The 16978-nt window shown below is 39.3% G+C and overlaps 1 protein-coding gene across 33 annotated transcripts in view; it reads right to left on the reverse strand.

Annotated features, from left to right (window-relative positions):
• Positions 1 to 16978, reverse strand: part of Magi1 (membrane associated guanylate kinase, WW and PDZ domain containing 1) — a 630113-nt gene that overhangs the window by 90578 nt on the left and 522557 nt on the right. For 15 of the 33 annotated variants that reach the window (XM_031382634.1, XM_031382648.1, XM_031382638.1 and 12 more), the window contains 2 exons: positions 7860 to 7942; positions 3411 to 3449 (listed from right to left, as the gene is read on the reverse strand). In XM_031382634.1, coding sequence (XP_031238494.1) covers positions 3411 to 3449; positions 7860 to 7942 — 122 coding nt within the window. The remainder of the gene's footprint in view (positions 1 to 3410; positions 3450 to 7859; positions 7943 to 16978) is intronic. The other 18 variants (XM_031382641.1, XM_031382654.1, XM_031382651.1 and 15 more) reach the window with 2 other exon arrangements.

Here is a 16978-nt window from a genome sequence, read left to right on the forward strand (position 1 = left end):
AGATGGATGTTAATCTGTGTCTTTAAATCAAGTTACAGTACATTTTTAAAATGAAATTTGGTGCAAGAGTTTGGTGCATACATGATTAGAATTGTAATTTTACAATTACAGAATTGTTTTACAGTCTTCTTTTAACTGTTACCTGTTTAGGATGAAGTGCTTCTATTTCCTTTGATTAGTTTTACTTTCAAGTCTGTAGTACATAGAGTCAAATACTAGAATAGCAATGCCTGAATGTTTCTGGGTCTCATTTGATTAGAGTACTTTGGTCCATTACTCTAAGGTGGTATCCAGCTTTAAAATTAAGTTATGTTCCTTGTAAAGAACAGATAGATGGATTTTGTGTCTTACTCTCTCTATTTATTCAGCTTGTGTCTTTTGATTGGAGAATTGAGGCCACTGGCATTTAAAGCCATCAATTTAAATGGATATTAATTGCAGTTGACTTATTGCTGATTTTTGGTAGTATTGTATTCTCAGTGGTACTCTGTGTTTTAATAACTATGGCTTCCTATGTCATCCCACAGTGTCTTTGCTATGCTCATTCTTTTGTTCAAATGAAAACATTGCTTCTGTATTTTGTTTAGGTTTGATTTGTTGGTTATAAGCTTTTAAAAAACTGTTTATATCACCGAAAAATTTTCTTGCAATTTCAGTGACAGTAGGTAGTTTTGCTGGGTATATTATTACAGGCTGGCAACCATAGCCTTTTAGGACTTGGAATGTATTGCTCCTGGCTCTTCTGGCTTTCAAAGTTTCCATTGTGAAATTGGCTGTTATTTTGAGGATTTTCACTTACATATGACTTGTATTTTTTCTCTTGTAGTTTTCAGTACATTTTTGTTTGTTTTATCTACATAGTATTTTAATTATATGTTGTGTGGTTTTCAAATGCTGACAGTTTTGTAATCAGATGGTTCTTACATGTTACCAACAGTCACAAAGCATGATGGATACATAGATGATGCACATAGACACATGCAAATAGTTATTCAAGGTTCATATTCTGTTCAAAATTGGCTGCACATCCAGATTTTATGGCATTTGCCACACATGTATGTCTGGAAACAAAGAGACAGGACTCTCCCCTTTCTTTTTCTTCCTTCCCCTTCCTTCCTTCCTTCCTTCTTCCCTTCCTTCCTTCCTTCCTTCCTTCCTTCTTTCCTTCCTTCCTTCCTCCTTTTGTAAAAAAACAATTTGCAATTTTAAGATGTCTCTTGAGTTTAGGAGACATTAGGACTATAATGAAAGATGGGTCCAACTTGTAAATATTGATATTACAAGGCCTTTGTTTGTCATATCAGGTCGTAATGACTGATGAACTTCAAATGCCTGGGAACCAGTTTCGCCTTACAAATCTAGAAATGTCCATTTAAGTGAAAATGAAGCAGGGAAGGTTAAAATGCAAATTGCTGCACAGTTGTGGGGTAGAAAAAAAGGGTGAGAGGAAAGGACAGTGCTATGACTAATTGATCAGGCCTCCTAAAAAAACCTCTAAAACTTAAAATAATTAACCTGATTATCTTCAAATAAAATGGTAGAAATAGGTACTTGATTTTCTTAACTTGGCAAACATTAACATAACCACTACTGTGTACTTGTGGTTATGTTCAATACCAGGAACACAGAAGGAACTGTACAGGTCCTTACCTGGACTTTGGTGGAAGTACAAAGAGGATACATGAAACCAACCCTGACCTGAACCTCTGTACTATCAACAACTTAACATTCTGGAGTTGAGAAATGAAATCAGTTGGTATTTCTGAGTATGGGGGATAAGGGTGGGGGCTGGCATGATAGCTCAATTGGTAAGCCTTCTGTGAACTAGCATGTACACATACAAATACACACACACAGAAATTAAACAATTCTGGAACAGATGAACCAATTCTATAAAATTTTTGAATTTGTAAGTTAAAACTTATTTTGAAATGAAAAGACAGATTTCTCACTTCCAATGTGGTAATTAACTTAATAACAGGAATTAGTCTCCTAATGCTTAAAATAGAAATAGGTCATCAATTTAAAAAAAGGAAGCTGTTTGTCCCAGAATTTGCCATTTAGTTTTAGAAAACTGAAAAAGGTCAGAAAATATTTAACAGAGAAACTGATTACATTATGTTTTAAGCAAACATTCTGAAGACACACTGCCTTAGCCTAGGATGGAAGGCGGATGGGCTAGACTCTTTAGCCAGCTGTGGGGATTCGAGAGAGCTGAGATCCTTCAGGCATAGCCCAGACATGGAACTGGAACTTAGGGTCCACGTTAGCACTGTTGCTCTGTGGACTCTGCCTGGTTAATAAACATCTCTGAGTACACCTTTCCCCTGGTTCACTTGAATGACGATGCTTGTTTTAAGAGGGTATCTTCCAGATGATTAAAAAAAAAAAAAAAAAAAAAAAAGGCCAAGTCCTATAGTACTGCTCTAGTGAACCAATATCATATATGTGTGTGTGTATGTGTGTGTGTGTGTGTGTGTGTGTGTGTGTGTAAACAAAAAGCAAATGAGATCAGTAATCACTATAAAATACATCCGCATTGCCAGGAGTCAAGACAATCATAAAATGCAAGCAGACTCAGTAATCTTGGGTCCACACTGATGTCAAATGATGTTTTACTTAAAATGGGCAAGTGCCGGCCACTTTTAGATCAGCCACGGCTTTCCCTGCCATCTACTGAAAATGCTCAAGCTTTTCCGTCTTTCTTCAGTGAAGCTTCAGGCAGAGTGCAGCTAACTTCAGACGTGTTCAAATCTCACTATTATTACTTCATGGTGAACACCAGGCAATACTATCCAACAGTAGGGGAAGAAAGTATTATGGACCCATGCGAATGACTCCTACGCTGTAACAGCCAAGGTGGCCAAGAGCTGGTCTATACTGATACATGCTCAATACAGAAAATGGCACCAAACACTGCAACTGCTGCCCGAGTCACTCACTGCAGCACACAGCCCATGAATTAAACACAATACAATCGTAAGACTCATCAACCATGAAGCAGCTCACTGGAGTTATTTTATCCCACACAGCATACCAATTATCTCATTTGCCTCTTGAGGTTTTGTTTTACTTGGCTTGTTTACATTATTCATACAAACAACCCTGCACATTACACAAATAAAGCAATGAACGGAAGACAGACTACATGAAAGTTCAAGGGTCATGCCAAGTATCCCTTCGTTTCCTTCCTCAATTCTAAATTAAAGGACTACTCCTCACTCATTTGATCTCTTTCTAGTCTCAATCTCTTCCCATGGTTTCGCTGTAAACACTGTGTATTACATACAGCAGTGCCTGATGCCTGTCATCAAGTGCACTGCCTTTCATGGGCAAGACAAGCTCAAGACTGTGACTGGAGAAGGGCAAACTCAGGATAGAGAGGGGATTACGTGGGTGGAATGCATTACCTAGTTCACTGTCCAGCTCCTCGGTGTGTACCCCTTCTTCTCCAAAGGAAGAGCAGGAATGATACAGAAAAGAGAAAGACAAATTCAGACACCAGCACCAAGAGAGAAACTCCCTTAGAAAAACAGCAGCAAAAACATCATTACAGTGACCTTACCTGAATTGTGGTTTGTCTCACTGGCATTGGCTAGTAAACTCCTGACCTCAGTGTAAATCACAAATACGGTAAGAGCTGATATTGGCAAAATAATTAGACGGCTCATTTCCTTGCATGTCAAAATGTTACTTGATTGGTTGTAAATGATGACAAATCCCTTTGAGGTTTCCATGTTCTTAAGTGGGAAGTCACTTATTACAGACCTTATTTGCAGCAAACAAAGCTGCGAGACCTTTCGATATCGGTCCTTTTAATCCTTCAATAATCCTTTCATCACAGAAGCAATTACACTCACAATTAGAGCATTACTTAACTTAAAAGTAATGCGGCTTGGAAAACGGAAAGTGAGGTCAAATTGAAAAAGGAGATTGTATAATGTCCCCAGTGCCTTTCAAGAGGGGCGAGAAAGATCAACTATGCCATGGTGATACGTATCAAGGAAGTGATGCTCGAAGGCTGCGCTGAAGGAGCCTTATGGCAGAGCTCACCAATTTTTGTTTGTTTGCTGATTTGTACATAAGCGTTCTAAGCCAACTGTTTAGACATAGTGGAGTGAAAATGTGCTCAATTATTTCAGCCAGCAAAACAAGTCAAAATCCTTTCACTTTTGACCTCCTCTGGCTGTCAATAAAGTAAGTTGGTTATTACTGAGATGAGAGCAAGGCACAGCATACAACATTCATTTTGTTGCTGAAAGCTCCACAGTTACAGAGAGCAGGTTGCCCACCCTGGAAGGAAGCTACAGGACCACAGAGGCAAGGGGGTTCAAATCTCTTTCCAGCGTATATGCCAGTGCTCAGGGTACTCGGTAGACTGTTTTAGATACTAACCATTAATCAGCTAGTCCTGGTAGCTAGTTTGACCTCAGGATTCCGTCTCTGCCTCCTGGTGGAAACTACAGACAGGATGCCATGGCTAGCTGGCATGAGTAGTCAGTTTTGAATAGCATTCTTTTTAAAAAAACAAACAAAAAAAAACCCCATAAAAACATTATGAGATTTAAATAGAATAAGGTCAGGCTGGAGAGATGATTCAGTGGTGAAGAGCACTGACTGCTCTTCCAAAGGTCCTGAGTTCAAATCCCAGCAACCACATGGTGGCTCATAACCACCTGTAATGAGATCTGACACCCTCTTCTGGTGCATCTGAAGTCAGCTACAGTGTACGTATGTATAATAACAAAAATAAATCTTTGGGCCGGAGCCAGCAGGGACTGAGCAAACAGAGTTGATTGGAGTGAGCAGGGCCGATCAGAGTGAGCAGAGGTCCTAAAATTCAATTCCCAACAACCACATGAAAGCTCACAACCATATGTACAGCCACAGTGTACTCACATACATAAAATAAATAAATAAATAAATCTTAAGATAAATAAATAAAAAAGATAAATAAATCTATAAATAAATAAATAAATAGAATAAGGTCTGTAATAAGTGACTTCCCAATTAAGAACATGGAAACCTCAAAGGTATTGCAAAATGTAAAAATGCCCATTTAGATATTATCTAATGAAGTTCATGTTCATTTTCCCTCTAGTGAATATGTGCTAGTCACTGTGCTAGGCAACTGTTAAACTGGCACAAATACAATGATTCTTTTGGAAGAAAAGACACATATAAAGCTAAACAAAATCCAATGAGATTAAGACCATGCCTAACTCTCTAGAGTACACTACACACTAGAGTGACGTGAGTGTGGCTGAAGCCAACGTCATGGAAATGGTATCTGAGCTACAATGTGAAAGATGCATGGGTGTCAGTGAAAATCACTCCAACTCAAGCTCTCTGAGAGCTGGATGCTTTGCTGTCGCATTCACTGACATGTCCACAGGGTCTACAATGGATGGATGTCTCACGTAGAAGATACTCAGCAAATGTGAGCAATGTGACCACATTCTAAGGAGGAAGTGCTGAGCATCCAACTGTTAGGCAGCAACTCACTGAGGTCTAGTGGGAGTGCAAAGCAAAAGGCAGGGCAGAGCAGAGCAAGGGGGGCTGGACAGGTAGATCAGAGCAGGCAGCTACTGAGCAACCAAGGAGTGCGGCAAAGACACCATTACACTGGCATAAAAAACAAAACAAAACAACTGCTGAGAGCAGCAGAAGAAAGGGACCAAGGAAGGAGACATGTGTGACCCAGCTAGGAGCCCTACAGGTGGTGAAGAAAAGACAGAGCAGATTTCAGAGATGTTTAGGAAGCATGTGAATTGAGCTGACTCATGCCTTAGAAACGGAGGTGAGGAAAGGTGACGGATCAATTGGACTCCTGAGTGTGTACCCATTTACTTCCAACCAACACAGGGAGTACTGAGTATAGGGTCACTAGTTCAGTTCTAATTAGCCTGAGTGAGACAGCCTGTTGAGGCAAAACCACAGGCAACAAAAAAACATTGACTTGATACTACAAGGAAGGTCAAGACTTCTAATGGTACTAGACAATTCTAATGGTACTAGACAAAGATTGATGACCAAAAGAGTAATTATATTTATGAATAACATTCCTTGGGCAGGTGGACAGAGAATAAAGCCATGCAGGCATAATATGTGTGGGAAGTAGAGCTTCTTGATCCAGGTCATGACAGCAAACAGTAAGAAAGGCAGCTCTGTGCTTACAGCAAAACCACAGACTGACGCTTGCCATCATGCGATTACATGTTTATGCTGTCTGTGCACACACATAGTCTAAATGAATTGAAATATACAATTCTAATGTTGATGAGATAAATTACTGAATGAATTGCACTTGATATGGATGTATACTTGTGTCAAGGAAAATGCTGTTAATGGAAAAACGAAAACATTCCGTAGCTCTTCTTAATGCACTTGTTCCACAGCAGTTCTTCTCAATGAAAGGCTCTGCAGCCGTCTATCATCTACTATCATACATTCCCAGTGTACTTATAGTGGACACGGACCCAGAAGATCCTATGTAATAAAAATAGCTAGACTGCCTTCAAACTTATCTCTTGTCAAAGAGATTAAACTGTTCCATGAAGTTGAACTAAAGTATACTATACAGAAAGCATGTAGTGTTCTCATCTTTGAAAACTGATTACCTATGTATTATATTAAACAGAATCCTTGAATACTCAGATAGCCACTATTCTCCAAGTATGAAAAACAGATCTAATCACACCTAGTTCATTCCTTCTTCAGCTAAGGGAGCAAGCAACTGAACTAAAATGAGCACGTGGATTGTGCCTCTTAAATTAGTAATATTTATATATTTCCACTTGAACTTGTTCCAATAAACATGAATATGCAAACCTATATTTATTTAACATAATCTGCAGCCATATGTAAGAGAAAAATCATAGAGTACAAAAGGCTTTTAACTGTATAGTACTTTGCAATACTAGCTTGCATTTTCCAAATATCAACATTTATGTATATGTAACAATTGTGCACTACAGGGCAAATTAATAAAGCTTTGGTATCTCACAGGTAAATATGTTATTATACATGTATATTTATGTACATATATGTTATGTATTATAATACATGTTAAAATTTATTATGATATTATTATAATTATTCTAAACTAATACACAATTAATTATAGTACTAATTCAAACGCCAGGATTGTATAATGAGCAGCAAGGCAAGCCATTTGCCTTTAATAAGCTCATAACAGAAAGCAATCCTGACAGAACTTGGGACAGATTCTAGTGCTAAAGAGAACATACTTGCTTTGTATTAAGTTTTCTTCTACTTTGGAAAAATAATGAGAAACTCCAAATACTTGAAATAATTCTTTTCAACAGAGACTAGTATAGTCAGAAGGAATGTCTGGAAGATGACAATGCATATCTAGCCTTCCAAAAATTATAGCTGCATTTTAAGCTATAAAGACATCCCCAACATGCCAAGATCTTCCCATTGCCCCTAAACTAAACCAGTAATAGAATTATGAAAAAGCAAGAGCCAAGAAATCTGGTTTCTTCTCTGAAGGTTTTCATAGCACAGGCTAGGATCTAGTCCATTAGTAAGTGTGAAAAGTCAAATCATCTTTGGTTTCTATATTCCTGGAGAGTTTCTCTCGAGTCTTTCCCAAGTGTGACCTGCCTCTATTCCCAACTGGATTCTGGAATGTCCATGTCTTTTGATGAACTGTTCTTCTTAAAGAATTCTATTTCATTCCCTCTTTTATTCTAAGCCACAGTGTGATTCCTAAAAATGGAACAAACCACTCCAATGTTACAAACCCATTTGCTGTATGAGCACTCTTTAGCAAATGTGCACATGAACTCTGCCTGGCCTCCCTCGTGCAGCTCCTAAAACCTCTTAGTCCTTACCATCATCTTCACATTCTTCCAGAGGCTTCTGCTGTTTGTTCAGGCACCGAGGGTCTAACCATGATGTTGTTTTCGTGTTGTGGCTGAAATCCAGAGACAACAACAAGACATTTGTTTATGGAGAAAGAATGACAACACAGTACAAAGATAGTACAAAGACTTGCATATCTGCTCATGAACCAAAGACGATGCCTTCCAACAGTACAGGCAAACCACTAGAGGGCTGGAGGCTAGAACAATAATGGCCTAGGATGAGTGTGAGAAGGAGGTTTTCCTTTCTAAGACATAATCAACGAGTTACTGAAACATAATACTAGCATTATTTCTGAATAATAGATACAAATGACATGCTTTTCTTACACAGTCTACGCCTGTCTAGACTTATTCATCAGTCTCCACACTTGCCTAAGAATAACTTTTAATTATGTTTAAATTTGTCTATAATGTCAACTTAGAATACTGAAAGCCACAAATGAGGTGGCAATGTCACTCATTGTGTCATGTTAAGCCCTTTCCTGACACTGTGGAACCCCTTGATCACACAGCACCTCAAAGCTACTCATATACATCACTCCATAACATCAACTTAGAGACATTTAATGAACTAACTAATTTAATTCTTTATCAGTGTATGGGCATATGTGTGCCACAGGATATATGTGGAGATCTAAGGACACCTTATAGGAGTCAGCTCTCTTGTGCCATCATTAGGGTCCCAAGTGTTGAACTCAAGTGTCAGGTTTGGTGGTAAGTAAGCTCTCTGACTGCTAAGCTATTTTGCTGTTTCCTATCGCAGGCCTTAAAGAGGTCAAAGGCAACCCAAATAGAATCCAGGAAAGTGGAGGAGGTCGGGGGCGAGGGAGGGAGGAAGGGAGAGGGAAGGCAGAGAGGAGGGGAAAGGGGAAAGAAGAGAAATTCACAGAGAGAAACAGAGATACTGCCCAAATGTCTCCTGGAGGGTACAGGCCAATCCTAGAGGTCTCTGCAGACTGACTGGGGCCTTTTGAGTACTGAAATATCCCAAGGGTCTTTTATCCTTTAGTCATGCTAGAAATGTCACAGGCAAAGTGGGAAGAAGCTGCCTTTGTGCTTCTCCAAGTTGATCAAGACACTGGGGGTCAGAGTTCTGCTTGAGTCTGATTCACTGAGCAACTAAGTGGGTGAGACAGAACCTCCAAGGTTAAGAGGTTGGACCCAAAAGTACAATTGAAAACCAGAAATGGAGGGGCGGAGAGGGAAGAAATATTTGATGTTTTGGCATGAATCCTTTTTATCCCAAGTTTAAAGTTTGGGTTATCAATGGAAGAGGAGGCGTAGAGCTGTACCAGCATTTTAGATTCAAATCTTACCAATTATTAAGAGAAAATTATGCCTATGCAAATGGACTTGCCGTTTCACCATGTTAAATAACAACAAATGAAAAATAATAGTGATTCTCATTATCACTTTGCTCTATGAGGCCATTTGCAACCATGAGAACCTCATTTCATATGTTAGCTTATTTAACTGTCATAACATAATTCCTGAGGAAATTAATGGGCATTAACATTATTCCCATTTTACAGAAGAGAAAAATGGGAATATAAAGGTGGAATCTGCCAAAGGATATGGCTGACACATGGCAGAAATAAAAATGAAACCCAGGGGGTTGTACAGCTGAATCTGAGGTCTGCATGTCTACACAATGATGCAGCAACACTATATTGGCCACTGCCGGGAGGCAAGAGAATGTACCATTTCAGAAACGAGCATTTGTCTTAGTTGTATTTCTATGGCCGTGATAAAATATGACCAAAAGCAATCTGGGGAGGAAAGGGAGTTTTTTTCATTGTACAGCTCTAAGTCCACCATCAAGGGAAGATGGGTCTTGGCCTTAATGTAGGAACTGATGCAGAGGCCATGGTAGAGTGATGCCTACTGGCTTACTCAGCCTTCTTAAATAACTCAGGACAAGCTGCCCAGGGACAGCACTACCTCCACTGGCTGAACTCACCCATATCAATCATTATTCAAGAAAAGGCCCCTCAGCCTTGGCTATTTTGTAGAGATATTTTCTCAACTGAGTTTCTTTTTATCAAATATGTTTAGGCTTGTGGCAAGTTGGCCAAAAATACCCAACAAACAAAAAGCAAAAGGAAAAAAAAGAAAAAGAAAAACAACCAAACCAAACCAAACCAAAAGGCTAACTAATCCTTTCTAGACACACAAACACATAATTTATATATCAATAATCTTCCTTATTGATTCCCAATATCTCATATTAATATCAGTATCACAATATAGAACACTCCAACTTTTAAAAGTCCCACAGTCTTTAAAAAGTGAAATACTTTAAAAGATCAGTCTCTTTAAAAATACCCAGTCAGTTTTAGAACTCATGGCCTCTCTAAGATATCCAAAACCTCATTAAAATATCCAAACTATCTCAAGTGTGAACTCCCATAAAATAAAAAGTAAGTTACATTCTTATTTTAAAAAGGCAGAGCTAGACTCTAGTTACTATGAGATCAGAGCGAAGCCAAACTCGAGCATAATAAATACATAAACTCAGTGTCTGTCCAGTGTTTGGAACTCAAACTCCTCGGGGCTTCGGGGACTTAAGCGGCTCTACCACTCTGGCCCTGGCATACAGAACACACATAATACATCTCACAGGCTCAGGCTGGCTCCCCTCCACAACTGCAGCTGTTTGGGGTGGCTGTTCCATTGTACTGAGATTTCCAGAATACTGGGGTTTCCACTCCATCCAAGGTAGCAGTCTTACCGATGACTTCTCCCAGTCTTTATTCAATGATTCTGACCCTGCCACACAATGCCAAACCTCAATTTCTCTCCCTGATTCCTTAAATCCTGAGGCTTCTACTATAACTGAGGCTGTAACATCACCAGTGGCCTCTCCTGGCCTCTCACAGTACCAAATATCAGCTGCTGTCTATGACCACTTCATACCTATAAAACCAGCCATTACCTGGGAGCTCTTACACATCATGCTGCTTAGCTGCTGTCATGAGGCAGGTACGTTTTGGCCTTAGTCTTAGCCTTCTCTGGTCCACAGCTTCTGTGTGGCCATCTTGAGGAAATACTTCTAGACATATGACCCTCAATGATGGTGCCTTCTTTTTAAACACAACTGATTTCTCAGCTCTAGCATCGCTTATCCCAAGTAAAGCAAAGGTTACAATTTGGGGGTGCCAGTCTCTTGTTAATTACAGCCAATTCTTCAGCCCTAGTAACCAGGACCAGAAATTGTATACTGAAATTATCAAAGGGCCACCACAACAGAGTCTATACGGGACCCTTAAAGCAACCCTCTTAAATTTTACAAGTCAGGGCTTTCATTATCTCAAGAGAACTCAGCATTCATATCTTTTGAGCTCCCATAAGCCTACTGAGCTCTGAGTACTCAATTGCTTTTCTAGCTCAACATTCTGAAGTCCTTCCATAATCCTAAATAACAGTCAAGTCTGCCATAATATCCCACTTCTGGTACCAATTTATGTCTTAAATTATCTTTCTGTTGCTGTGATAAAATACCATGAACAAAAGCAACTGGGGGAAGGAAGGATATATTTCATCTTATAGCTTGCAGTCTATCATCCAAGAAAGTCAGGGCAGAAACTCAAGGCAGGGACTGATACAGAGGCCATGGAGGAGTACTACATATTTCCAAGCACGTCAACTTGACAAAAGCCAAGAGGTACAACCGTTCAATTTAAAATGACTACCGATCGTCATGTCACTACAAGGAAGAATATAGCTATATTCAATATTCCTTTATCTAGATACCATCCATGGCAACACCTCTAGAAAGCTGTGTACTGGGTCAGCTAAGATATGTGTCTATTCAGAGTACAGAAATTGGAAAACTCCTGTTTGCATTATTAAGATTGAATCTATGTGTGTATTTGTCTTCCTCTGTACATATTTTGTTTTTGTTTTGTTTTAAAGACAGGATCTCAACTCAAACTTGCTCTTGTTCTGAGAGCTGGAGTATTGGGTATACACTACCATGTTCTTTAGACTGTTAATATGAAACACTATTCCAACAGAGTTTTCTTTTTCATTGTTTTGTTTGAAATGTCCTTTAGTTTTTGATGGTTTCTGTTTCTCAGTACTAGGGTTTGAGCTTGCACTATAGGAGTACACAGCAAGCCTTCATTTATATCCTCATCAGAGTAATGTTGCCACTTCTATTTTCTAAAATATTTTGTATAAATGGTGCTCATTCTTCTATGACAGAATTCTGTGTGAAAACTTGGGGGCCCTAAGATTTATTTTTCAGAAGCTTAAAATTACAAACTCATTCTCCTATTGTTGCAGGGCTCCTTAAAAGACACATGTCATACTAGATGAAATACAGTCTGTTTCTTGAATCACTGGTTCATTTCATGGGATTTTTCAGATGTCTGTGTGTAGATCTGTGCTCACATGAACCTAGTGTTCACCTTGATTAATAATGGTGGGAATTCTATCTTGCATTCTTTGTTTGGCTTATAAATACTCATCTGTTTTACTAAACCTTTGAAGACCTAAATATTCCATGCATTTTCTCTAGGGTTCAATTGCACTGATTGTTCTTCATTCTCCCTTCTGCTCTGAATGTGTGTGTGTGTGTGTGTGTTGTGTGTGTGCTGTGTGTGTGTGTTGGGGAGGATGCTGTTAAGAATTATTTTATTTTACATGTATAAGTGTTTGGCTTCACATATACATGTGCACCACATACATGCAGGCACCCGTGGAAGCCACAAGAGGACACCAGACCCTCTGAAATTGGAGTAACAAACTGTGTGAGCCACCATGTGTGTGCTGGAAATGGAGTTAGGTCCTCTGCACGAGAAGCCAGGGTTCTAAGGTGTTAAGGCATCCCTTCCCTGGAGATTGACTTATTCTTCTTTCTCTAGGATCTTGAGATAAAAGCTTAAGAGTACAGGCCAAAGCTGTCTCTTTTTCTAAATGTGGTTAATACTACACATACCTCTGTCATTCCCTGGCCTTTGATCCACTCTGAGATGCGATATTTTCATTTAATTTGATTTTTTTCTCAAGCTGAGCACTAAGGAGATTAAGGCAAGATAACAAGTTTGAGGTCAGGATGTCTACAAAGAAAGACTCAATCACAAGAATTTACAAAACCAAACCATTTCTTTTGAGACTACTGTTCTGAATTATTGATTCTTTCTTTTACAAGAAGTCTGGTGATTATTTCTGAAAATTTCTTTTTTTCCTTTATTAGATAATTCTATAATGTTTACTCTTTTATGATTAATATTTCTATGATATGCTTTTCCTACCCTTTTATGTTCAGCAGACCTCAACTGTTAGATCTAAAATGAGGTTTTGCTGCATTTAATTAATTTCATAGTTACTGATAATCACTAGGCATGTTCTTGCTTCCTGTCTCTTTTCCCAGCTTTTCTGTAGGCCACTAGGCTTGAGACCTCTTTGCTCTTTATCTGTACTACTTTCAATTGTTTGTCTCACTTTTGAAAAGGTTGCTCTGGGTATGTCTTAGTCAGGGTTATTATTGCTGTGATGAGACACCATGACCAAAGGACCTTTGGGAGGAAAAGGGCTTACTTTGCTCAGAGTTCCATATAAAAGTTTATCATCAAAAGTAATGAGGGTAGGAACTCAAGCAGGGCAGGAACCTGGAGGTAGGAGCTAAGACAGAGACCATGGAGGAGTTCTGCTGACTGGCTTGCTCCCGTGTGTTACTCAGCCTGCTTTCTTATAAAATCCAGGACTACCAGGCTGGCATGAGGGCCACCCACAGTGAGTTGGGTTTCACTCCATAAATCACTAATGAAATGGCCTACAGGTTTTCCTGCCTAAAGCCTAATCTTATGGAGACATTTTCTCAACTGTGGCCCCTCCTCCCTGATGACTCTAGCTTGTGTCAGGTTGATACACAACTAGCCAATATAAGGTGTTACATGTAAATATTAAGATATCATAGCTTGTCACATTTAGGAAGTACTTCATGTGTATTTTTATATCTCATTACATTTACTATCTTCCTTCATAAGTGTGTGTTACACAAACTGCAGGTGTTCCCATCTACACTTACCTACACTTACATTCTTTTTTTTACCTCTTATTTATAATTAGCTTACTGTTTGTTTTCTAAATTTGTATGGAAAGGTGTTGAACTTTTTTATTCCAATCCTCCGAGTTAATTCACAAGAATCAAGAGGTAAAGAGAAGTTTATCTTATTTACTTGTACTTTGACTTTTTCTGTTCTGACCCCCTTCCGTTCCAGAACTATCCTCTCTAGCTGTTCACTTAGGGAAGGCTTGATGTTGATACCTTTTCTAGCTTTTGTTCATCTAAGAGCACCTTCATCCTAAAGGTCCTTTCAGTCTACGTAGACACTGAGTTAGTTATTTCTCTTTTCTCAAGGCCCAAATGGCTTTGCCCTGCTTTCTAATCTTATGGTTCTCAACCTTCCTATTGCTGCGACCTTTAATACAGTTCTTTACGTTGTGGTGACACCGAAACATAATATTAGTTTGTTGTTACTTCACAATTGTAATTTTTCTACTCTTTATGAGTCATGGTGTGAATACCTGATATGTAGACCCTTAAAGGGTCTGCGACCCACAGGTTGAGAACCATTGTTCTAGTCTCTTCCACAGAGAAGTAAATCAGCTGTTATATTTGTAAATTCTAAGGTGTCATTTCTTCTATTAAAATATTTACATATGATAGTTCAAATGAGAAATGCCACCAGAGACTCGTATATTTGGACATTTGCTGCCCAGTTGGTGGCTCTGTTTTGGGAGGTTACAGAAGTTTTAGGATGTGGAACCTTGTTGGAGAAAGTCCTAGGGGCCTGGGGAGTTTTGACAGTTTCGTGCCTAGCATCATTTCTAGATAACTTTCTATGGTTTTTTTTTTTTTTTATAATCAGCTGGCTCCCTGCTCTGGCCACCTGCTGCCACTCTGTCCTGGTCAAGATGGGTTCTCCCTCAGGAACTGTAACCAGAAATAAAGCCTTCCATAGTTGCTTTTGGCCATGGTGCTTTATTACAGCAACAGAAAAGTAATGACTGGATGTGCATTTTTAAAAAATGTATCCAATCTGAGCTCACCTAATTTCTTCAATCTGTAGTTTCTCCTCGATAAATTTGGGAGATTTGGACACATCAGTTCTTCAGTGTTTTCCCTAGTCCACTTACTGTCTTTTCCTAAGACTTTGATCACCAATTTTGGATGTTCTGTAGTTGACCTGAAAGCTCCTGAAAGTCTGTTCCATAACTTCTCTGCCAAGTGTTTGTGTTGTTCACCTCTGGTAACCTCCGTTTTCCACATCTGGCCTGTCCTTTGGTTTCCTTCTGCTGTTGACAGTGCTGTCAGACACAGCTACTGGGCTTTTTACTTGTTGCATTTTGTTTTAAGTTCCAGGTTTTCCTTTTTATATTTTCTACTATTTGGCTGAAACATTCCATTTTTTCTCTTTGTTTCAAGTATGTTTATAATTAACTAGTGAAGTATTTGATAATGACTATTAAGTATGTATGTACTCATTCATTCAGTCATGAAACCCAATCCCTAAATGTTGCTCAAGGTGGCCCTAGATTCTCCATCCTTCTGCTTCAGCCTTCCCAGTGTTGAGACTCCGGGTGTGCGCTCCCATACCTAACTATAATGTGTGTTTTTAACACCTCTGCCATTTTTCTGTTCACTCAACTTGAGATCTTTCTGGCTCTTTCAACAAGAAATCTGTCTTGTCGGTCTATGAAACAATCAATCATTATTTGTGGTACTGGGGATTAAATGTAGGTCCTAAAACATATGAGGCAAATGTCTTAACACTGAGCTATAACCCAAAACCCTTATTATTTTGCATATTAAATATGTTGCTAAGGGAGGTCTTTGAAATCTTGTTATCCCAGCCAAATAAATGGGTGGACTATAGGCTTTTGACATCCCAGATCCAGCTACAAAGTGACTGGTTTATAAACTTGGATATTCAAAGTATTATATTACAAAACTATAAACTTCACTTAAACCTTTATCTGGCTTTCCTTGTAACTGCTCCAGAGAGGAACAGTTGGTTGTTGGTGGGCCTTCTGTCACTTTCAAGGACACTAGATAGGGAAGGATATCCTAGTTATTCTGCCCCACACCTACATTTGGAGAGGTTCATTCCAGCTACTTACCAGGCCTTGCCTGATACTGATGAAGCTGGAATGGATAACAGAATCTCACTATTGCTCCAAAGCAGGGACTTCACCTGTGGCATCTAGCACAGGACAATGATGAAAATCTTGACTCTCCTCTAAGCCTCTCTGGACAACACTCTGGGAAGCACACCGCAGCTTGTTCCTCCCCAGGTCGAAAGGAGGCCCACACTCTCCTCTAACAGTCCTAAAGTATTTATATGGGGGAGGGGCAGGCAGCATTGTTACCATCATTAAGGCAAGTCTTTCTTAGAGTACCCTGGCAGGCAGGTTTGGCTCCCATCAGACTATTAAGGGGTCACATCTAGGTTCCCTCGTGACCCTGGCTGATGGGGGTAAGGGGAGGACCCTGGTGTGCTCTGTTTCTTTCTCGGATACAGGAGCTGCTCACCAAAAGCTGTCTGACTTGTACGATTCCCTCCTTCCTTAGTCATTGAGCTAGAGAAAGCAGGCTTTCATTAGGACCATCTGTTTCCCTCTCTGCTAGTGTTTCTGGGTTGCCAGTTTCTTTTGCTGAAAGCCTGAGATAAATGAATTGAAAAGAAAGCTCCATGTCCCTTTGATGGCTGGCTTGAGACAGCTTGCTCCACTGGCTCCTCTCAGTCCTCCACTCCACTTTGCTACACAATGCACAAGGTTTCTAGGTCTATGTTTTGTCTTTAATGGTCGTCTTTATAGTAGTTCAGATTTTCCCCAAACTGCAAAACCAGTCTAGTATTTTATATTTTTCTAAATCTATAAAGCACACATATATTAGATTCATATCTAATTTAACTTGTTATTCAATGCAAGATACTCTACATTCATTTCAGAGTGAAAATGCTGTTGAAAGTTTAGGTGTGTGTGTGTGTGTGTGTGTGTGTGTATGTGTGTAAAATTTAGGCTAACATAATTACAAGTATGTATGAATGCTTATACATATAAGTGAACATGTA

Source organism: Mastomys coucha, unplaced genomic scaffold (assembly GCF_008632895.1).
Source record: "Mastomys coucha isolate ucsf_1 unplaced genomic scaffold, UCSF_Mcou_1 pScaffold20, whole genome shotgun sequence".
Taxonomy (NCBI): Eukaryota; Metazoa; Chordata; class Mammalia; order Rodentia; family Muridae; genus Mastomys; species Mastomys coucha.